Source organism: Dendropsophus ebraccatus, chromosome 4 (assembly GCF_027789765.1).
Source record: "Dendropsophus ebraccatus isolate aDenEbr1 chromosome 4, aDenEbr1.pat, whole genome shotgun sequence".
NCBI lineage: Eukaryota > Metazoa > Chordata > Amphibia > Anura > Hylidae > Dendropsophus > Dendropsophus ebraccatus.
The window spans coordinates 91,674,614-91,698,776 of record NC_091457.1 but is presented as its reverse complement, the minus strand read 5'-3'; the positions used below and the strand labels follow the sequence as shown (position 1 = coordinate 91,698,776).

Genomic DNA, 24,163 nt, shown 5'->3' with positions numbered 1-24,163 from the left:
ATGTGCACATTACGGAACCCGGGCGGATTACCTGCCATGGATTCCGCAGCTCGCCATTGCTTGAATCTCCACCTGTGCCTTAGACTCCATTCTGTCATTTCTTTGGACGGATGGCGGAATCGGGCTGACCATAGAATGGAGCCCATGGTACAGGTGAAGAGCTGCAGAATCCTCGGTGGGTTATCCGCCCAGGTTCTGTAGTGTGCACATACCCTAAGAGTCCACACTTAGCCCCAGTCGAGGCTATGGCTCCTTATTGGGAACAGCAAAAGTATGTGTCTAGATTGATCAAAACTCATAAGAAATGGGGAGAACAGTCCTATGCATCTCTCCTTGAACAGACGGCTCCAGTCATACTCTGTGAGCGCCGGACTCATCTCTGGTGAGCGCGCGTATGGCTTCCGACAGCGATATCATGGCGGCAGGACCGAGTCCAGGACCGGGACTTGGGGGAAGGGGTAAGTATATGGTGCTCCTCCAGGGGGTCGGCAGGTGTCACCCTGGCACGGGGGGTTACAGGTTTCCTTTAAAGAGTCCGGGGCTTTGTTTTGCAGGTGTGGTCACAAAATTAGGGATGAGCATAAAAGTCCTATTACGCACACAGATATCTGACAGATTATTGAGGCCAAAGCCAGGAACAGGCTATAAACAGAGAACAGGCCATAAAGGAAAGGCTGAGATAACTCTTTTCAAATCCATTTTTGGCTTTGGCTTCAAAAATCTGTCAGATATCTGTGTAATAGGGTCCTAATTCAAGCATTCTCAAGTCCGATTGGCATTTGATTACTGGAGGCTAAAGAAGTTGGATGCAGCCCTAGGTAGTCTGGGAAGACATGGACCCGGCCTATAGCAGCCACTGATATTCAAAGGCTAAACCAATGGGAATGAAGCATGTTTGTGCTGTGCTCATCTCTACACAAAATCATTTGCAGTGCAATGACTGTGAACTACAATAAATGAGGCAGCACCTGTACTCAGGTAAACTAGACCAAAGCTAGTCACAAGCTCTATTGAAGTCTATGCATATGCTGGACTATCCTTTCCATGGCATTGGGACATACACCACAGCAGTCAATCCATGTAATATGAATAGGCCCCATAATGCATCACGGTTATCCAGTGTTCTGCTATCCTGTGCCCCAGTATAGTAGCAGGCTGTGTTAGGTGAGTAGTCCGCAGGCGCACAGCGCTCCTCACAAGGACACTTCACTGCTCTGCATAAACAGCGGGAAAAGCAGCGCGTACAGAAACACCCCGCCTCTAGGGCGTGTCCACGCAGAAGGGGCGGGGCCAGCGACTGCTCTATGTGCAGCCTGTGTAAGCTGCTTTACGTGCGCGCCCCCGCTGAGTGACAGCAGTGACGTAGTCGCCGCGGACGCGCCAGCTCCCCTCCGCAGTGTCTTTCTCTGAGGGCGGAGGCGCGCTCTGGGCACGGTAACGGCTGCTCGGCGTAAAGGTAGTACCGGGGGAGGAGGAGGAGACGACACCGGGTGTTCACCTCACAGCATTACGGCTGGGGCAGAGCAGAGGTGAGTGCCGGGCGGGGAAGGGGTACCGTAATACTAGTTGTAGCTCCTGTGAGCACACGACGGCCGCGTCTGGCTGTAATAACAGAAGACCCCCTCCTCTTTCTTCTGGTCACCCCTCCCACTGTGTTCCCGCCCTTCCCCCTCCCCGGTATACCGGCAGCCGCATTGTCTTCCTGGGAGATGTTGTTTGTGGCGAGGCTGCGGCCTAATCCGCCCCAGCTCAGCCCTCCTCCCCGGCTGTATGTAATCCCTTATCCCCGGCCTCCCGCAGGACGACGAGCCGCTAACGGCAGCCTGCTGTGTGTGTGGTGGGGGCCCTCTATATACTGTGTGTACGGTGGGGGTCCTCTATATATACCGTGCGTGCAGTGGGGGCCCCTGTATATACTGTGTGCATGGTGGGGGCCCTCTATATACTGTGTGTGTACGGTGGGGGCCCTCTATATACTGTGTGTGTGTGGTGGGGGCCCTCTATATACTGTGTGTACGGTGGGGGTCCTCTATATATACCGTGCGTGCAGTGGGGGCCCCTGTATATACTGTGTGCATGGTGGGGGCCCTCTATATACTGTGTGTGTACGGTGGGGGCCCTCTATATACTGTGTGTGTGTGGTGGGGGCCCTCTATATACTGTGTTTGTGGTGAGGGCCCTCTATATATACTGTGTGTGTACGGTGGGGGCCCTCTATATACTGTGTGTGTACGGTGGGGGCCCTCTATATACTGTGTGTGTACGGTGGGGGCCCTCTATATACTGTGTGTGTATGGTGGGGGCCCTCTATATACTGTGTGTGTATGGTGGGGGCCCTCTATATACTGTGTGTGTACGGTGGGGGCCCTCTATATACTGTGTGTACAGTGGGGGTCCTCTATATATACCGTGCGTGCAGTGGGGGCCCCCTGTATATACTGTGTGTGTGATGGGAGCCCCTGTATGTACTGTGCGTATGGCGGGGGCCCCCCACAGCCCCCTCTATATACTGCTGCGTGTATGGGGGGGGCCCCCCACAGCCCCCTCTATATACTGCTGCGTGTATGGGGGAGCCCCCTCTATATACTGCTGCGTGTATGGGGGGAGCCCCCCACAGCCCCCTCTATATACTGCTGCGTGTATGGGGGGAGCCCCCCACAGCCCCCTCTATATACTGCTGCGTGTATGGGGGGAGCCCCCCACAGCCCCCTCTATATACTGCTGCGTGTATGGAGGGAGCCCTCCACAGCCCCATCAATATACTGTGTCCTCTCTGTATGGATTGTGTTGCTTACCTGATGTTTCTTTGCTGGGTTGGATCAATCATTAGGCTTTGTTCATACAACGTATATTTTCATAAAACCATTCGTACTAAAATATATGTTGCTTTCCCATCTATGGAACCCCGGCTGGAGCGTATACAACTAGGATATGCTCCGGCCGGGATCCCTAGCGGCATCGCAAACAACTGACATGTCAGTTTTCTGCGGCCGCCATTCACTAAACAGCGGCAGCAGAAAACTGACATGTCAGTTGTTTGCGATGCCACTAGGGATCCCGGCCGAAGCATATCCTAGTTGTATATGCTCCGGCCGGGATTCCATCAGTGCACACAGTGGAGCGAGCTGCTCCGGCCACACGCTCCATAGCGTGCAGTGGGGAGTTGTGATGCGGGCGCTCAGGGATGTTCCCACATCAGAACTCTGCGGCGCCAAAGGTCATCCGGCCAGTACTGCAGTACCGGCTGGGATGATCTTTTCAGAGACCGGCAATTCCGGTCTCTTACGTAGTATGAACATAGCCTTATTCTGCAGGGTTTCCATTCACTGACACTAATCATTTTTTTAACAGTTGTGAGCGTTACCATAGCGATGAGAATGAACAAATGATAATAGCCATTGATAAAAACCTGAATGCAGTTGTTATGATATTGAATGGATATGGGGGTCATCACTGTAGTTTGGTGACATTTCTTTCTCCTCCTATCTGCCCAATGTTATGGAAGCATATTGGCCGCTTATCTAATCCTGTTGGCTTCTTCCATTTACAGCCCTTTTGCAAGAGGAAGAGGGGGGGCTTGCATTGGTTCTATCACTACATTTCCCTGGGGCATCTTTACTTATGCACATATGTCACATGTTCGGTGGTGACATAGCAGACTATCCGTATATAGAGAATGTGTAATGAGGCTGTTTATTCCTGATACATGAATATGTCTGGGCTGGCACAAACTGTATTTGTCTGGGTTGAGTTGTATTCGTCCTTGCCATGCCTTTATAAAGGGTATATATGATCCTGTGTCTCTCTAGACTGTGTCTATATGATATGTTATGGTCTATATGATCACCATAATAGTGGAACTGTCTGAGGTGAAGATTATTTCTGATTTGCATAGTTAATGTGGATTTGCATAAGTGTATTTCTCTGCTGGCAGTGAAAGGACAAATCCAGGCATTTTGCATATATGTGAGGATCCTTGTTTGATCTCCTTTGCTTTTTGGAAAGCAAGGAATGGACGTGCTGTGTGTGATAGTAGGCCAGTTGCGAATCTCTTGTGACCTGCTCTCAGACTTTGTGCTGGTGGATTTTTTATTTTTAGAGATGTAGAGCAGAGTAATACACTCCTGTTTGTGCCAACATGGCGAGGCCTAGCTTTATTCTTGCAGGGGTCTTGCGTGACATATCTATTGTTCCCAGCATGTGGCTTCTGGGTATAACCTCAGCAGGCAAAGGCCTGGTCATTATGTCTTCATGTGTTTGCTTTGCATGACTTGCTAAATTACTGTGGTGATACTGAGCAGCGATATCCAATTTCTTTCTATTCTGCTACTCACACTGTTGTTTTATTTTTTTGTCCTCTTGGATGAATGACATCTTCTGTATTGTTAGTATTTCTAGATGGGCATTTACAAGATTCATTCTGTGTAATTTACAAGCTTATAATAAAATAAAATACAAGTGTTTGCTTGAAGCCTACAAAGCACCCCTAATGCTACTCTCAGAAAGAGAGCCATACAGTGGTGATAAGACCGCACACAATCTGACTGACTCCAATACATCCTGGGACTATGCACCAGGCTCCTCTTTATAAGGTGTAATGCTCACTCAAAAATGATATACAGTGGTGCCTTGGATTACAAGAATAATTCGTTCCGGCGTTGTGCTTATAATTTTCCCCATAAGAAATCATAGAAATGCAGACAATTGGTTCTGCACCCCAAAATAATGATTTATTATGTAACATGTAAAACAAATGAAACAAACATTCAGAAACAGCGGAATGTGATATTATAAGTTACAGTACAGTAATGTAGAGGATAGGAAACACAAGGACTGACAGACTGCAGGGAGCATGAAGGAATGAGCCCTTCTGAGGACAGATGTGGGCACATACATGCAGCACTCTATCTGGGGATAGAGGGGTTACAGCTATGGACAGATTACCTCCACAGTCCTGTCCCCTGATGTAAGCCCCAGCCTGAAGTGGATCTGCTATGATTTTGAAGGTGGGGGAGACTTCCTGGGTCAGAGTACAGGGCTGTAGACCCCACTTTGCAGACCATGCTGCTCCCCCTCCCACCCAGTTCAGGGAGCTCTTAAACCAAAGCAATGCTCTTAAACAAAGTCACAATTTTGAAAAACTGTGAGCTCTTAAACCAAGTTACTCTTAAACCAAGGTACCACTGTATTTAAACTGTTGCCAGGTTTCCTTTTTCACAGGCAGGGTTGTGTACTCTGCTGCCTTACAGAAATAGGAGCTATTATTTACCTATTAAAGGGGAACTATCAGCAGGTTATACTAATCTAGCCTTATGATAGGCCTGTATAGTGCCGGGGACGATATGTGTTTTACCTACCTCCTCAATGCCGGTCTGGTGCTGCTAGGGTACTCTCTGCCCCCAAGCACCGTTAAGGGTACTGCCATGTGACACGGGAGTGCTCTTGAGCGAAGTTTACCCTGACTAACAGCGTGGGACTGGTTCGGAGGAAGAAGGTAAGAGACATATATTCCTCCTCAGCGTGTCTGGCACTATAGGAGGCTATCAGTAGGTTAGATACGTCTAACCTGCTGATAGTTCCCCTTTAACTTTTGTATTTTCATATTAATTATTAATGGTAAGGTAGAGCTCTGACCAAAGTAAATGTATTTAGGCTTTGTATTTAAGTACTGAATCTTGGAGAGCAGAGAAAGCATAGTATGAATTCTTGGGCATGTACTGAGAAACAGCACAGGTTGGAGGATGTTAATATGGAAAGAAATAGGCCATTGTATCTAAACAGATTACCCAGAAAGCAATAGGCAATTCTGTTTCTCAACATGTTACATACATAGGAAGAGGCCTCTTGTGATTATATCTGTTAGGACTGTTGATAAACAGTGGTGATAAACAGTGGAAAAAGCTGGTGCTGGGCATAGTTCCTGGAAACATAGTGAAGGTATAAGGTATGAAGTGACATATCCTGCCTCGATGTCTGCATACATAGATACAGAGTTTGCAAAGTATGTGGAAATTCAATCCCCAAACATGCATCCTGGGGACCACTGCAGGTGGAGATGTTTTACTCATTGAACTCTGCATATCCACATAGCATTGTAAAACAAGGTGATGCATACATAGAGGATGGTATGTGTACTACCCCCCTTCTGCAGTCATGGCCTCTGACATCCATCACATATAATGCGTTACACACGGGTAACACCTTTTAATGCTCAATTAGAGAGCCACACTAAAGCCTTTTGAGCATCTTTTATGTGCATCAAACACCTACACAAGTCCCGCATGACAGCTCAAAGGTGTCGTTGTTTAACAGATTTAAAATAATGAAACCTTTTGCAATCCTGGATCTCGTGTCCATGTTCAGCGGTCTGGCAGGGTGCATTACTCCACAGAGGGTATGCATTCTTTGGGGAGAATGAACCATACAGTATGTACAAGCATCCACTGTCAACACAATTAGCCCATGTTCACATATTACGGACCTGTATTTACAGATGGCACTATGGACCCACTCTTTTAAATGTCCCTGTTCACACTTTCTGTAGGTGTTATGGACCAGTGGTCCATGCATCCAAAAATAAAGGCTTCATTTTTTCAAAAACAGCACTACCTCTGTCCTCAGGTTTTTTTTGTTTTTTTGTTTTTGTTTTATTACATTTTTAGCTCCATTCTCTTCAATGGAACCAAGCTGAAAATCAGCCATGTTTTTCCAAGTCTGGACAACCCATTTAAAAAGGTTATCTAGGATTAGAAAAACATGGCTTTTTATCCAGAAGTGACACCACTATTGTCCTCACCTTGTGTGTGGTATTGCAGTTCATTTCCATTGAAATATGTGGAGTCTAGTTGTTATGGTACACACTATCCAAGGACAAGGAGAAAGCTGCAGTGTTTTTCTAATCCCAGATAGTCCCTTATGTTCATAAGGATTTTGTATATGGTGGTGGTCTTTACTTTAGGATATTATATTGTCAGGCAGGTGACTGCTGCATGTAAGCTTTAATGCTGGTTTTACACTACGCTTTTGCAATCCGTTTTTTTTTTCATCCGTTTTTGCAAGTGTGTGCATCCGTTTTTCCATTGACTTCCATTATAAAAAAACGGATCCGTAAAAAAAGACTGATCCGTATTTATCCTTTTTTTTTATTTTTTTATAATGGAAGTTAATGGAAAAACGGATGCACACAGTTGCATCTGTTTTTTGTATTTTTTGCAAAACAGAAAAACAGATTGCAAAAACGTAGTGTGAACCCTGCCTTATGGTCCTTTTACATGGAATGATTTATCGTTCGATAATGCACGATAATGATCGAATTCGAACGATAATCGTACGTGTAAACGCAGCGAACGATCAAGTGACGAGCGAGAAATTGTTCATTTTGATCTTTCAACATGTTCTCAAATCATCGTTGATCATTTGCAAAAAATTCGCAGATCGTTCAGTGTAAACAGTCTTTCAGCGATTTCCCTTATGTGTGTGAGAGGCTTAAGCAATCGCAAAACGATTTTTCCGTACAATGTATGCATCAGATAAGGAGTGCTCACCCCGCTGCAGCAGCTGTAATAGAACCGGGCAGGGGGATGGGACAGAGGGAGGGGAGGACATAACCAGTGCAGGGAGGGAGAATAGACGTCTATTCTAATTCTATACTTTTATATGCGCCCCCTGCTGGACCCTACACTAGAGACGTGATGTCACATTTTTTTTTCGAGGAAGTGAGCCTGCCTTGTCTACTAAATTGAGGGAAATGGCCCTATATGTGCGTTTCCAATAATTAGTGTATATTAGGGATTTGTCTAAGTTTCTTTATGTAATATATTTAAGTTGCAACAATATCCCTTGTCAAACATTGGCATAATTATTACACTTGACAATGTCTGAGGTAACTTTAGGCTGAGAACCTCAGAGCAACCTCTGCTATTTTGTGGCATGACTACAACATAAACACTATCTGCTCTTCAGGTTTTCTTTTGTCTCTTGCATCATCAGTTCACTGGGGATTTGCTAAATTGTAGTGATGGTGCTGGGAAGATTGTCATAGTGCACATAGTACTATGCTGTGTATATCCACCTACCAATAGTTATTTGACTTTTTTTTTTCTAAAACCGTTTTTCAGTTCCCTGCATTGGCACAGTTTATCTGTGCTTAATTCCTGACCTACTTATAAGAAATGGATATAAGCTGCAGAAAGTTAGATTCCTGCAGCTAATATTAAGGGCATTTTCTACCAGGTTAGTTGGAGCAGGTTTTTTTTTATTTTATTTTTTTTTTAACTCTTGTACCTGTCCCAGATGAGCAGGAGATTGATGTACCTAATAGGATTTCTGGCTCATACCCAGGGGCAGCCATGTGGGAAAGTGTCCCTGGTATGCAAAATTTGGTATGGTTCATGCAGTGGGAACTGGTGCTATAGTTTCCATTTAACATTTATTTTAGAAATGAGCAAAGTGCTTCCTTAGCTCAGCAGTCGGCTTATCAGCCGGGTGCCATTGAAGTCCATGATGCTCCTTGTTGCTCCTTTCTTGGTGCCTGGAAAAGCTGGATCAAGTCCTGGGAAACTGGGAGAAGTTTCCCAGGACTGGGTCCAGCTTCTTCCGGAAACCGGAGCCGTATTACTGTGTGACAACAGTACTACGAAGACTCAGAGCTCCTAGCATTCTGCAGCCGAGCTTGCAACCTACTTTAAATCTTTGCGGTACTGTAGTGACACAGCCATGTGGCAGTACTGCAGTGTTTTCGCTGCAAGGAAACTGGAATGTGTGAACACAGCTTTAGGGCCCTTTTACACGGAGCGACTACCTGCTGAATCAGGCGGATTTGGGCAAATATTACTATGTGTAATAAAGACAACAATCGACCAAGATGACATAAGTGGCTTATCGTTGTCTTTCAACATTTTTATTAATCATTGGCTGGCAACTACGTATTGCTACTTCTTACCTTGAATGAGTTACATACCCACAGCAGAATTTTCTTTCCGCTGCCAGTATGTAACCCGGCCCCTTTAACCCCCCGCAGCTCCCGACACGGAGCATACATTACCTGCTTGGTGCCGCGGCTGTGTGTTAGGCTTCGTTCCCACTGAGCAAAACTAGCGGAATTCCGTGGCGGAATTGTCCGCTGCGGAATGCCGTTAGCCTCCCTCTCCTAATGGGAGTCTATGGGAGGCACGCGCTCCTGCTTTGTCCGCGCTGAAGAATGAACATGTTCATTCTTCAGCGTGGACAGAGCAGGAGCACGCGCCTCCCATAGACTCCCATTATGAGAGGGAGGCTAACGTCATTCCGCTAGTTTTGCTCAGTGGGAACAAAGCCTTTGGCTGATGGGGAGCGACGGGAGCCACACACACAGCGAAGGCGCCGAGCAGGTAATGTATGCTCCGGACTAGGGGCTGCAGGGAGTTAAAGGAGCCGGGTTACATACTGGCAGCGGAAGGAAATTCTGCTGTGGGTATATAACTGGTTCACTTCACACTACCAGGATCCGCAGCGGATTTCGCTGCAAACTCGCAGCGTGAAATCCGGTACGTGTGAAGCTATCCTTAGAAAACATACTTACCACGTCCAACCTTTTCCCTGCTCACTGCAGCCACCGCTAAAGCTTCTGAATCTGTCTCTGAAGTAACAGGCTGCTCAGCCAATAAATTGCTGCAGTGCTGTCCTGCTTTGGCCAAAGATCAGCTTAGCTTATGATAAATACCCCCCTATGTGTGTGTCCACTGAAAAGCAGCAACATGTAAATGTGGGAACACAGCTTTAATCACATTTTTGACTAGAAAAACCTGTGAATAGCCTGGTAATGCTAATCCCACAAATAAGACTGTTCACACATGGTGTTAATTTATGGTTAATGATTTGTTTGCCACAATTTTAATTATCTTTTGCCTCAAATAGCATAATTGTAAAATAACTTAAGTTTTACTTCAATTTTGACATACTCGTGTCAAAAATGGGGCCATTTTACAGCAGTTGCTCCATTCGCTGCAAAATAGCGTTGCATCATTAATGCAAAATAAACACAATGTGTAAATGAAACCCAGACAATCAATTTAGACAGATATTCATTGCCCATATAATCAATAAGGTCCTAATTATGAACCATAACAAAACTGCAAATGTAAGTGAATGTAAGAACATAGCTTCATACGTATTACTTAAGAAGTTAGCTGTTACTGAACGGCTTTTTGTTTTTTGAAGGGCTTTATGTAGTGGCTTGTTAGCAGGGCTGTGGAGTCGGTAAGCAGCTCCGACTACAACTCCTGGTTGAATAAGGCAAAGATATATAGTCGATTCTCCTGTGTGGATGCAGCTTGCCTCCATGTCCTGAAGAACCCAAAGCTAGACTAGATGGACTAGGTGGCCTTTTTCTGCTGACAATCTTCTGTTTCTAACTAAATATTTCCCATAAACAAAGAAACACTGCTCAATAGACCAACAAAACACAACAATCACTGAACTCAGGGAGAACAGTGAAAAATTCCAATGGAGTACTCATTTACGAGTCTCCATTGATTGTCCCATACAAAATTTGAATATGCAAAAAAGAGGTCTGTGGAGCCTCAGTTACGAGTCTCAAAACACGGGAATAGCCAGATATCCCTCTCTCCAGAGAAGGAAGCCCATTGCCAAGGGGTGCCTCCTAGTGAGGAGAGCACCAAACCACCCTGATACGTAGTCGCTCAGGTCCTCACTCTGTTGCGAGCTTTGGGACCTAAATAGGGAAACACCAGGGTGGCCCATGTGAGTAAAAGTCTAACTCTGTGGCGAGTATAACCACATAAGACAAGGGTTACCAAGGCTAGGCATCCATCCACAGACTGCAGTTTCAGGGTATTTGCCCCTCGTCAGTGTGGAGCAGGATTCTGGCTACTGGGGCAATGATAAATAGACCAACAAAACACAACAATCACTGAACTCAGGGAGAACAGTGAAAAATTCCAATGGAGTACTTAGGGCTGGGCGGTATACCGCAAAAATACCGATACCGTCACTGGCGTCGGTTAACCGACCTCAACTTAGCCAGGACGGTATCTGCGGTATTTTTGCTTTTCTATCTCCCTGTTAGAGTGGCCCCTCACTGCGCCCATCCTGTGAGAGCGCCCCCCGCACACACGCACGCCGCCTGGCATTAGCGCTGTACATTATGTGCAGGGGCGCTAATATCAGAGCGGGAGGTGGTGGAGGAGCAGCAGTGTAAGAAGGCCCCGCCCCCCGCAAGTCCCGTCCAAGCGCCCGCCCTCCTTACCCGTCCGGTCCCGTCTGAGGCTCCTCACCTGTCCGATACCACCCCACCCCCAGCGGTCCAGTCCCGTCCGATGCCCCCCACTGGTCCCGTCCTGTCCGAGGCCCCCCACCTCTCCCCTCCGAGGTTCCTCCCCCCCACACCCGGCCGGTGAACACTGCCCATGTTTCCTGTGTGTGCAGGGACGCCGGCGTGTCAGAGCTGGAGGAGCAGCATTTGGGGGCGGCTGTCCTGTACTTCCCTAAGTAACAGTACAGGAGTGTAGCATAGGAGGAATGAATGGGCTGCAGCATGCAGGATAAGTTATAGGAGACATCCTGCTGCAGCCCATTCATTCCTCCTATGCTACAGCCCTGTACTGTTACTAAGGGAACTACATTTCCCTGTATAGTAATACACCCCTATCCGCCGCCCTGTATAGTAATACGCCCCTATCCGCCGCCCTGTATAGTCATACGCCCCTGTCCGCCCCCCCCCCCCGTATAGTCATACACCCCTGTCCGCCCCCCCCCCCCCCCGTATAGTCATACACCCCTGTCCGCCCCCCCCCCGTATAGTCATACACCCCTGTCCGCCCCCCCCCCGTATAGTCATACACCCCTGTCCGCCCCCCCCCCCCGTATAGTCATACACCCCTGTCCGCCCCCCCCCGTATAGTCATACACCCCTGTCCGCCCCCCCCCCGTATAGTCATACACCCCTGTCCGCCCCCCCCCGTATAGTCATACACCCCTGTCCGCCCCCCCCCTGTATAGTCATACACCCCTGTCCGCCCCCCCTGTATAGTCATACACCCCTGTCCGCCCCCCCTGTATAGTCATACACCCCTGTCCGCCCCCCCTGTATAGTCATACACCCCTGTCCGCCCCCCCTGTATAGTCATACACCCCTGTCCGCCCCCCCTGTATAGTCATACACCCCTGTCCGCCCCCCCTGTATAGTCATACACCCCTGTCCGCCCCCCCTGTATAGTCATACACCCCTGTCCGCCCCCCCTGTATAGTCATACACCCCTGTCCGCCCCCCCTGTATAGTCATACACCCCCGTCCGCCCCCCCCACTGTATAGTCATACACCCCCGTCCCCCCCCCCCCCCCTGTATAGTCATACACCCCCGTCCCCCCCCCCACTGTATAGTCATACACCCCTATCCCCCCTGTATAGTCATACACCCCTGTCCACCCCCCGCCTGTATAGTCATACACCCCTGTCCGCCCCCCCCCCCGTATAGTCATACACCCCTATCCCCCCTGTATAGTCATACACCCCTATCCGCCCCCCCCCCCGTATAGTCATACACCCCTATCCGCCCCCTGTATAGTTATACACCCCTGTCCGCCACCCCTGTATAGTCATGCTTAGTGAGTTTTTTTACTTTTTTGATATTGACAGTTTTTCATAGCAAGTGGGTGTGGTTTGCAAAAAGGGGCGTGTCATAATTATCGTTCAGTTATCGTTACCGCGGCTACATGTGCGATTAACCGCGATATTGATTTTGGCCCATATCGCCCAGCCCTAGGAGTACTCATTTACGAGTATCCATTGATTGTCCCATACAAAATTTGAATATGCAAAAAAGGGGTCCGTGGAGCCTCAGTTACGAGTCTCAAAACACGGGAATAGCCAGATATCCCTCTCTCCAGAGAAGGAAGCCCATTGCCAAGGGGTGCCTCCTAGTGGGGAGAGCACCAAACCACCCTGATACGTAGGCCCTCAGGTCCTTACTCTGTTGCGAGCTTTGGGAACTAAATAGGGAAACACTGCTAACAATGCCAGATCTCAGTGATATAGATGTCAGACATAGGCCCAGATTTATCAGCTCTCTGTCACTGTCCGTGCTCCTGAATCATCGTGGCCCCACAGGAACTACCCTCTCAGCCAGTCAGTGACTGCAGCTTTGTCCTGCCTCAGTCACTGATTGGCTAAGTGGAGCCATGACATCACAGGATCAGAAGCCCACCGGGGGACCATGAACCATGATCCTCTCTGCAGGGGCACGGGTAAATAGGATTTCTGTATTATGATCCTACCACCCACTGCCCCCCCTGGATTTTTCACTGTTGCCCAAAATAACCTTTTGATTTCGGCCTCTCTCTCTCAAACACACATGCAGCCTGCTGCAGCCATAGCACACTGGAGAAACACACACATCTTCTCCCAGATAGAAAACACCACATTGAGGACAGAGGTTACTGCTACACTATGTGTGGCTTCTCTTTAGATTAGTAGAACATGAAATATATTGATGAGGTACAGAGGGCTATCAGCGAGTCCAATATCCAGTTACTGTAAGAAGTACACTGTTACTTAGCAGTGTATAGGTCTTAGCAGTGTATAGGTCTTTGTGTTTAATCGCCCTACTGAATCTAGTGATACTTTCCTGCTACTGCATACCTATGAATAATATATAATTTATTTTTTACCCACATGTATGCAAGCATGTGATTTAATTCTCAGGAGATGATCTTTGACAGTCTATTGACATAGAAAATAAAATTTAATCCTAAATTTAATTTGTCTGTGAGGCAATACAGAGTTAAGTCTTCGCATTTACAGTTTAAGGGTATAAACCCACACACCGTATATGCAGCAGATATGCAACAAATACGCAGCAGATTTGTTGGTACAGATTTGATGCTGTGTTCAGTTATTTAGATCTAATCTGCTGCGATTTTGCTGCGAGTTTTCTGCGAGTTTGCTGCGTATCGCAGCAGTAAATACGCTGCATATACGGTGTGTGGGTTTATACCCTTAGGCAATATTTACGCAGTGTACAATCAACGGCTGTTGTTTTACACGTTCATCCGTTTGACACTGCATTATCAGCCGGATTAACATTATTTTAAAATCAGTATTATCTGGCCGCCCTGTAGATGTGCCTTGAATGAAGCCTTTCTGTATATTTATATGGTATAAATGAATCCTGCAGACTTTCTTGTTTACCTGCCGCTTACTCCTCTAGCGTGCTCCATTTTGGCTGGAGAGTAGTGTTACTAAAGCCTATCAGGTGTCCTGCAGGTAGTTCAGCCAACAGTCTTTCTTTGCATGATGGAGCATAGATTTCTTTAAGTGGTGCATATCCATGGAATGGGCAAAAGATGATGTACTTGTAGTAGGTCTGTGGAGTGCTAAAGAATGGGTGGGGAAAATTACGGGTAACACTCAGTGAAAAGAAGTGTCTCAAATTTTTGCAGATGAGGCAACCTTCAGAAGGTATTTACTGACCAGGGCACTGACTACTGAGGGACTGAAGTAAAGTGAATATAAGGTGAGTAAATGAATACTGAAACCCCAGCATGGGGGTTGAGCATTTATTTAAACTGTCACTATTGTTACAATATTTTAAAATCTAAATTAACTTGGAATGTGAATGTAAAGTTTGTAATTTTACATATTTTTATTTTTTTTTATTTTTCAAAACAAAGCTATACTTGCTTAAAATCCAGGTACAGACTCCTAAAGGCAGCCATTTAGTCTTGTGGTGGTTGAAAAAAAAAAGACTAAATGCAGGAAGCCATTGTCATCTTCACGCTTACAGAGAAAGCAGTCCTGTGATTGATGGATACGTTGAGCGGTGACACTGCACTGGCTGGGACTTAGTTTTTTTTTTTTTGTTTTGTTTTTTTCAAACAGCACAAGACTGAAAAGCTGCCTTCCGGAGACTGGGTCTGGATACAAGTAAGTATAGCTTTGTTTTACAGCATGGAAAAAAAAAGTTAATTGCAAACATGCTTTAGATCACATAACGACACTGACACTTAGTAACCTATCAGCAAGGGTAATTTCTGATATGTATATTGTGCTGTGTTTAAAGTGCTACCTTTTTATAACTTTCAAAATCTCAGCTGAAGATGAGATATAAAACACTTCTGCATTATACATTAATTTTTATTCATCATGCTTTAACCTGTTAGTGACCGCCAATATGCCTTTTTTTACGGCAGTCACCTACAGGCTTTATTCCAATACATATGCCTTTTTACGGCATATGTATCACAAGGCTGTGCCACACACAAGCGCTGGCAACGCAGGAGATCAGCTTGGGGGGGGGGGGGGTTGTTAGGTCATGGAGGCACATATGTTACCTTTCTTACTCTCCCCTTCCCCTACCACTTTCTTACTCTGTCCTCCCATACCTGACCCTGTTTGGTAATCAGCTTCCAGGTATAAGGCCCCGTTCACACAAAGCAAGAGGGACAGAATTCCGCGGTGGAATGCCGTTAGCCTCTGTGTCGTCATGACACTCTATGGGAGGCGCGCGCCCTGCAGTGCCGAGAGACCCTAAGCGTGAATGGGGCCTTTTACAGAGAGGGGGAGAGAAAGGATTCCAGCATGCAGCTATTCAGGAGCTTGGAAAAGCCTCTGACTGCTTGTACCAGAGAATAAAAGCATTTTTCTATATTATAGAAGCACAGCTGGATATATGAAAGGTTACATGTATCTCCTTGGCTATCTAAGGGTCAGCAGTTTGGAACGGGCCTGAGGCCTTTGTTCTGGGAAAGATGAACTGCAGCCAGACCTCTCTGGCTAGGTTACAACTTCTCTTTCCCCATAGAGTACATAGAAACACTTGACTCTGTTGGGGTGGGGTGGTGGGGGGGTGGACATGGGCCAGATAGGAAAAGATAACTGATGGGTGAACCATCTTTGGCCATCAGTTATTAAAGGTCTGTGGGGACTTTAAAGGGGTACTCTTGTAAAAGTCTTTCAAATCAACTTGTTTCAGAAATTTATATGGATTGGTAATTTAGTTATATTTTAAAAACTCTCTAGTCTTACAGTACTTATCAGATGCTGTATGTCCTGCAGGCCGTGGTGTTTTCTTTTCAGTCTAACCGTGCTCTCTGCTGCCACCCCTATCCAAGACAGGAACTGTCCAGAGTAATAGCAAATCCTCTCCTGCTCTGGAAAGGAAACACCACTTCCTGCAGGACATACAGCAGCTGATAAGTACTAAAAGACTGGAGATTTTTTAAATAGAAATAAATTACAAACCTATATAACTTTCTGAAACCAGTTGATTTGAATGAGAGATTTTTTTTCTTTAATTTATTTCTATTTAAAAAAATCTCCAGTCTTTTAGTACTTATCAGCTGCTGTATGTCCTGCAGGAAGTGGTGTTTCCTTTCCAGAGCAGGAGAGGTTTTCTATGAGGATTTGCTACTACTCTGGACAGTTCCTGTATTGGATAGGGGTGGCAGCAGAGAGCACGGTTAGACTGAAAAGAAAACACCACGGCCTGCAGGACATACAGCATCTGATAAGTACTGTAAGACTAGAGAGTTTTTAAAATAAAACTAAATTACCAATCCATATAAATTTCTGAAACCAGTTGATTTGAATGAGAGATTTTTTTTCTTCAGAGTACCCCTTTAAAGTGACTGTACCACCACGCCCAGGCTGAAGCACTGGAGGCGGGCCGACCCACCCTTAGTGGAATGAAACCCTAGCCCTTCTATGATGTGACTCCATTAGAATCAATGGAACCCTGTCATGGAGGGGCTGGGGTTTCCTCCCATTGGGAGTGGGTCGGCCCGCCTCCACTGCTTCAGCCTGGGCCTGGTGGTACAGTCACTTTAAAATCAGTTAGTGAACCTTGCGCACACTTAGGTTCATTGAACCTGACTGCTCTGCATTTGATTACTGGTCACTAAAGAAGTTGGATGCTGCTCTAGGGAGCTCTGGAAAACATGGATACAGCTAAAGACTGTATCAATGTTCTCTATGGCAGCCTTGTGGCTGCATCCAGCAACTTAAGCCACTGGTAATGAAATGCCGAGCGTTATAGGTTTGATGAACCTAGTGTGCTTGAGGCTCACTTACGTCTAATCCGAGCATCACAATCTTATCTGCTGCAGAGGTAAACGTGACTTCCCCAGCAGAGATGGAGTGTTAGGCTGATAGCAGAGCCTATTGATAAAGTTACCCTAGTGGGTCAGGTACACCAAGAGATCTTTTTTTGAAAATGAGCACAACTCACCACTATGCATCCAACCCGCTGCCCCATCCAACCCTTTTAGCCACCAGTATTCATATGCCAGACGATCAGATTTCAGTTGTGCTCATCTCTAATCCTTTTACTTTAATGGGAATGATTTTATTTTTGTATGGACAAAGCTACCGTACCATCGGAGGAAGTCTTTCATAGGATTTATAATTTGCTCATAGAAATTCTTGGAGATGATTGATATCAGCCGATTGGGTCTCTTGGTATTATTATTGTGCTGGTAAACCAGTAAATGTAAGGCCAGCCTTAAAGGGGACTCCCATATTCTGTGATTTTCTGACGTCCTAGTTGAGGCAGAATTTATGTAAGGACTAGAACAAGAGCAGAAACAGCACCACTACTGCCCTCAGGTGGTGTGTGGTATTACATTCCATCTCCAGCCAGTCTGATGGAGAAGAGCTACAAGAGTGGTGCTCCTCTTGAAAGAGAGCGGCCATGTTGATGGATAAACCCCTCTAGGCTTTATTTACAGTTAGATTTGGATATTGTCTTTATTTCCTTTTCCAGTTTTAGCTTACAAATATAAATTAAAGAGTGATGGAAAGATCTGCATCTCTATTATGAAAATAGGCAGGTGTGAATGGCGCCTTAGGCTGCTGCATGCTGCCAGTATTGTGGCTGTTCCCGGGCCGGCACTGTGGTGAAGGAGGACTCGTCCCTGTGACATGTCTCTCTCGGGGTGACCGGCCGCTGCTGGGTTTGGCGCCCTCTCTGGTGGCTCTTGGCACTTGCTCTCTCACATTAACCCTCGTTGGTCCGGCCTCCTGTCTACGACCCATGAGCTGAGTGCAGGAGCCGGGAGGGACTTGGTGGAGTGGGCATGGTACTGCGCATGCGTGCCGGCTGTGCTGCGGGTGTGGTCGGTACTAGGAGCCGAGCTGCAGTGAGAGTGCTGGGGAGGCACCTCAGAAGGAGGAGCTCCCGTTGTGTGGAGGGTCAGGAGCTCGGTCCCGGCTGCAGTGCCATTGCTGGAGCGTAGTATCGGGGCGTCGTGTGTGAGAGCCCGGGGCCGCCTCTGCCCGGATCTCCCTGGAGTGTGGCGGCGCAGGACGGAGCTGGCATGGGCAGCGGCTGCGCGGCTATTTCTGATCCCTTACCTCACCCCCTCCTCCCGGCCCGTGACAACAACTGCTGAGGCTTCACCAGGGGAGGGGGCTCCGCTATGTACTGCCCAACCCATGACTGGCAAAGCCACCCACAGCGTGCTCTACTCGTGGAAAGGGGTGCTCCTCACATGCCTGGCCGGGAGTAACCCGAAGAAACGCAAAGGTAACGCACCGCGGACCGTGGGAAGGCTACTAGGTGGATGGGGGAAGGGAGAGGGCTGTCACCAGCTGGGGGATCTCCTCCCAGCATAGAGCCCTGCTGCTTGTGTCCATCAGGGCCAGATGTGTGTCCTGTACTGCTCTAGTGGCCATCACACACACAATACCAGGTGCTGTGGCCTCATACAGGCATACATTGTCCTGGGTGGTAACCCAGCATTGTGCATGCTGTCTATCCTCTGTCATCAGCCTGCCTGTATCCTGTGACTATACAGCAGTGACCTTTCTGTCTGTGGAAAACTAGTTTTGTTTCTGCTGCAGCCTACAAAGCCGATGAGACTGAAGCAAATGTGCATGCACAGCCTCACTGCAGTGATCACAAAGGTGTGAACGCCTTAAAATAGCTGCCTGCTTACTATAAGTGCAGCTGTCAGGTGTATAGGAGAATGTCAGCTCCTGCCTGAACTCGAGCTCTGCACCATCACAGTATTACACTCCTGAGGCTATTTATGGAAGCTCACTTACTGTAGGGAAGCTAAGGCTGCATGGACCTTGTAGGTTAGGGAACAGCTTTGCTTATCAAGGTGCAGGGAAGTTTTATTGTGGGTTCACAGTGTTCATGGTTTCCATAGGCTCCAGTTATTATTAACTAGATTGTTAGACATTAGGAAACTAGTGGCACAAAGGAGTAGAGAGGTGTCCTCCAGTCTAGGGGTTGTCTCCCTGTGAAGTTGTGGCCCCATCAGAGTAATAGTTGTGCACAGTCGCCTTGTACTCAGGATAAACTGCATCTGTACAGGCCTCTACAATATATACAATGTGCTATGCTGCCCTTAATACATACATGCATGAACATACTCAAAGGAACAGTGTTATAACTTGGCCCATTAAACCTTATAGTTGTATACAGAATATATATTGGTGGCATTTCCCAATGTTTTATGCCAAACCTCTGGGGTAGAGTCTATGTACCCTTTCAAATCATGTATTAACTTTCCACAACAAAGTGATGTAATGTGTTGTAAGTCCATCCTTGAGAGCAGGACTGAGGCCACAGGTGCTCCTGGGTGTTTACAAGCAGCATCACCATGTATGAGGAACAGCTTATGGTAACATCCCTTCGGTCTGGAGCAGCCTAGCTGCTTGTGCTGTTACGCTCTTTAATACGCTTTATTTCACTATAGATTTACTAATGTTAATTGCAGCTTAACAATGCAAATATTTGGCTCATTGTTACGTATTGGCAGACCCAGAGGGAGATCAGTATGTAGTTTATTGTGGTGTCCCTTGACTCCTGTACGTCATGATTCTGCTATATGCATCTTGTGTATTTTTACTCCAGTTAGTCAACTTTGGACTAGGCAGTTAAGTAAATTGACCTAGCTTTAATAAGACATGAGAAATGGCTTTACTGTACTGCAGTACATGTGACTGGTCACATTTCTGCTTGCTTTCTACATTTATTGTCAGAGGATGAAAGTGAGGCCTTCAGAAATAACATGGTAATGGTCAATGTGAAAGTGCAGTAAACAAAGTGCAACTGGTATACAGAAAGTGTTTGTGGAATGTGAGGATCGACTACCTGGGGGCGTCATGCATGCAGGATTTGGTAACTAGCGCCCTATCCAGGATTGCTAGAAAGCCTGTACAAAGGGCCCAGAGGCAAATGCTTGGCAGAGATTGCTGATCTTTAGTATAAGAATGCTACAGTAGCAGATTTTTTTTTTTTTACCCAGGTGAAATAAAAGTATAGATAGCTCTTTAGCTCTCCAAGGATGTCTGTAACCTATGGATTTTTACCTGTTGTAAAACTACTAACTCCTAGCATGCTCTGGAAGACAAAGGAACTTCAGTTTCTCAGCTGCAGAGACACAGGTTGCAGATCTTTTGAGTTTACTTCTCTTGTGTGTAGTGTTGGCGTCACATCCTGTCTTGACTTCTGGATGGTGTTTTGGGTCATACAGTTGTATATGTGCTGGGCTGGTGTGGGCAGGCCTTTCTACTGCAGAGTTTGTATCTCTTGCTGCCCTGTGCCAGAACATCCATCCCATACTGTCAGGGCATTAAAATACCATTTTGTCATTTTCCCTCTTGGTCTCCTACTGTATGTGAGCTGTAAAATAGACTAATCTCATTTATTTTCTTTCTGGAAAGTAACTGCTTCTATTTTGTCTCCTAGAAATGAGCCGTCAGACTGCTGCAGCCATCCCCACTGGTACCTCAAAGTGTCCACCTTCCCAGCGGGTGCCAGCTTTGACAGGAACAACGGCTTCAAACAATGACTTGGCAAGCCTCTTTGAATGCCCTGTATGCTTTGACTATGTTTTGCCACCTATTCTTCAATGTCAGAGCGGACATCTTGTGTGCAGCAACTGTCGCCCCAAACTCACATGTTGCCCAACCTGCAGAGGGCCCTTGGGATCCATCCGCAATTTGGCAATGGAAAAAGTTGCCAACTCTGTCCTATTTCCATGCAAATATGCCTCCTCTGGTTGTGAGGTAACTTTGCCACACACAGAGAAAGCTGACCACGAAGAGCTGTGTGAATTTCGACCGTACTCGTGTCCCTGCCCTGGAGCATCCTGTAAATGGCAAGGGTCATTGGATGCAGTGATGCCACACCTTATGCATCAGCATAAATCCATAACAACGTTACAAGGAGAGGATATTGTGTTTCTTGCCACAGACATTAACCTTCCTGGGGCTGTGGACTGGGTTATGATGCAGTCCTGTTTTGGTTTTCATTTTATGCTTGTCTTGGAGAAACAGGAAAAATATGATGGTCACCAACAATTCTTTGCTATTGTACAGCTAATAGGAACACGGAAGCAAGCTGAGAACTTTGCTTATCGTCTGGAGTTAAATGGTCACCGGCGACGATTGACTTGGGAGGCTACTCCACGTTCTATTCATGAGGGTATTGCAACCGCTATCATGAACAGTGACTGCCTAGTGTTTGATACAAGCATTGCACAACTCTTTGCGGAAAATGGCAATTTAGGAATAAATGTAACAATTTCAATGTGTTAAATGGCAATCACAAACTTCCAGGGCCAGTGTTTGAAGTCCTTGCTTTATATTTCACTTTCTACATACAGTTCAAATGACTTTCACCGCCGGCCACAGACTTAAAAAAAATAAAATAAAATAAAAATAAAAAAGGAAAAAAATAAAATTGTGGGCATGGCTAATGAACTACAGAAAGCAGATGCATGTAAAAAAGTAAACACTAATATTTAAAAATCAACCACTGAAAAATCCCATACCCTGTACTCGGGCATCTTGTCTTTTTGTTTTTGTTTTTTATTATTTTTTTTATATATAAAAAAAAACAACAAAAAAGAAAGCGAAATTTAAATTAAAATAACCCAGAATTAATTTGTGTTTGTACTTTGTACAGTAAAATACTGTCTGTGTTTCTTTTCCTTTTTGACGGACAAGCCATTCTGCGTGGCCTCCTCCGGGTGCTGCGTTCCTCATTTGTAAGTCACTATATAGAATTGCTGCTGTTTGTGTATATTTTCTGTGTATTGCTAATTTTTATTAACTTCTAGTTTTTCATTCAATAAATTTGACTTTCTTTTCTGTAATTAAGTATATAAATATATTATATATTTTTTTTTTGTACACATAAGTTTGCTATGCATAATTTGAGTTACTCTCGCTCCCCCATATTTTATTTTTGCTCTCAAACCTGGATTGAGGAATGTTAATATTTTTAGTGAAATTGTTTGACCTAACAAGATTGTTTTGACTTGGACGTTGTGGTACATACAATGGTTGATTTGGTCATACATTTTCTGAACACCTATGACTGAAGCCTTATCTAAATGCTAAAAAGTCTAAATACTGGTTGGTCTTTCATGGCACCTACACAGAGGAGAGTCAGCCATTTTAAGGATTGAACTAAATTCTGCCCATTTGGAAATGGTTATTGGTTTCATATGAATTCACTGACTGCATCACTAAAAGCAGTGGTTTGGACCATAAAATGGCAGTATTCGTTGTGAAGGTGGCAGAGTTTTTGAAAAAATATGTATGGAAAGCTATTTTTTTTTTTGTAAACATCAGAATTATCTGTTTTGCAGCTGGTGGACCTGTGAAATTTAGATACGGCTTTAGAAAAGTTGACATTGCATTTGGCGAGTTTACAGTGCAGGAGGCTGTTTGTTTTGTAGTGCAAAGCTCCATTGTCTTTTCAAATTCTAATTGAAACCAGATATTGTTTCATGAGTAGTCTCAAAATGAGATGTTCTCCATCTTTTTATAATTGTCATTAAAAATACTTGGCAAACTTCCCTCTCAGCTGTAATTTGTGCTGCTATACTTTGTCTGCAGAAATGGATTCAGCTTCTTTGTGGGTTTATTTACAGTGCGATCCGTAATTGTGCAGCTATGTGAGATTCAGGATCTTTAAATTCATTTCAGGTTTTGCTTAAAAAAACAAGTCTGGCCATTTAAATGGGCTGCATATCTTTCTGTGTAAAAAGTGAAGTGAAAGCGTTATTCAGGATTTTTTTTTTGTTTTCTTGCAAAAAACAAACAAACAAACTGTCAGGTTGTGTGTATTGCAGTTCAGCTCAGTTTACTTCAATGCAACTGACCTGCAAAACCATACTGAAACAAAGTACAATAGAGGTGCTTTTTCTGGAAGATTTTAACCCCTTTAATAAGCAGCACAACTGGCTGATCCTTGGAAAAGATTGTTGCTCACTTTTGGTGCTGCATAGAAAATCAAGGCCACTGTCTTTCCTACCTGACTAATCTGCTTATGTAAAAGGCCTTAAAGTGACTCTGTACCCACAATCTGACCCCCCCAAACCACTTGTACCTTCAGATAGCTGCTTTTAATCCAAGATCTGTCCTGGGGTCTGTTCGGCAGGGGATGCAGTTATTGTCATAAAAACAACTTTTAATCCTGTAGCCCTGTGTCTAATGGCCGGGGCTTACATTTGTATATGCATTAGGCTGGCACACCCTCTGTCCTTCCTCCCCACCCTCCTCATCATTAGGAATGCTCCAGGCAGATTGTCTCCTATTCCCCACCTGTGTGTATAATGAACATGGGCTGGATTGTTAATACACCTGTGCAAAGCTCAAACAGCAGTAAATGTTCCTGGATCATTTCTAATGATGAGGAGGGTGGGGAGGAAGGACGGAGAGGTGGTGCCAGCCTAATGCATATACAAATGTAAGCCCCGGCCGTTAGACACAGTGCTGCAGGATTAAAAGTTGCTTTTAGGATAATAACTACATCACCTGCCGAACGAACCCCTGGACAGATCTTGGATTAAAAGCAGCTATCTGAAGGTACAAGTGGTTTGGGGGGGGACAGATTGTGGGTACAGAGTCGCTTTAAGAAATGAAAGGGCTACTCCCGCGAAAATGTCTCTTTTAAATCAACTGGTTTCAGAAAGTTAAAGATTTGTAACTTCTATTCAAAAAATCTCAAGTCTTGCACCATTTTCTGCAGGACATATAGCAACTTATAAATACTGAGATTGGAGATTTTTAAATAGAAGTAAATTACAAATTTTATATAACTTCCTGAAAACAGTTGATTTCAAAGAGAAACATTTCCTCTGAAGTACCCCTTCGAAAGCGGTGTTGTGATTGGTAGCTATGGGGAAAAACAGCAAGTTTTAGACT

The 24,163-nt window shown here is 45.6% G+C and overlaps 1 protein-coding gene across 5 annotated transcripts; it reads left to right on the top strand.

Moving 5' to 3' along the window:
- Positions 1-1,331: 1,331 nt before the first annotated feature.
- Positions 1,332-22,812, top strand: SIAH1 (siah E3 ubiquitin protein ligase 1). 5 transcript variants are annotated; one of them, XM_069966255.1, is made up of 4 exons: positions 1,345-1,529; positions 14,437-14,510; positions 14,876-14,920; positions 20,694-22,812. In XM_069966255.1, the coding sequence occupies exon 4, from the start codon at positions 20,696-20,698 to the stop codon at positions 21,542-21,544; it is 849 nt and encodes a 282-aa protein (XP_069822356.1). In that variant the 5' UTR covers positions 1,345-1,529; positions 14,437-14,510; positions 14,876-14,920; positions 20,694-20,695; the 3' UTR covers positions 21,545-22,812. The 5 variants fall into 5 exon arrangements, 4 of the variants coding, with proteins under 4 accessions (XP_069822356.1, XP_069822355.1, XP_069822357.1 ...); XR_011362598.1 differs by lacking the exons at positions 14,876-14,920; positions 20,694-22,812 and adding an exon at positions 14,668-14,865 and having other exon boundaries at positions 1,332-1,529; XM_069966254.1 differs by lacking the exon at positions 14,876-14,920 and having other exon boundaries at positions 1,346-1,529.
- Positions 22,813-24,163: the final 1,351 nt, after the last annotated feature.

Bases quoted from the DNA above. Each gene is read 5' to 3' on its own strand.
- SIAH1 (XM_069966253.1), top strand. From the start codon at position 18,428: ATGACTGGCAAAGCCACCCACAGCGTGCTCTACTCGTGGAAAGGGGTG. The intron at 18,519-20,693 runs GTAACGCACCGC...TTTGTCTCCTAG, and splicing joins TAACCCGAAGAAACGCAAAG to AAATGAGCCGTCAGACTGCT.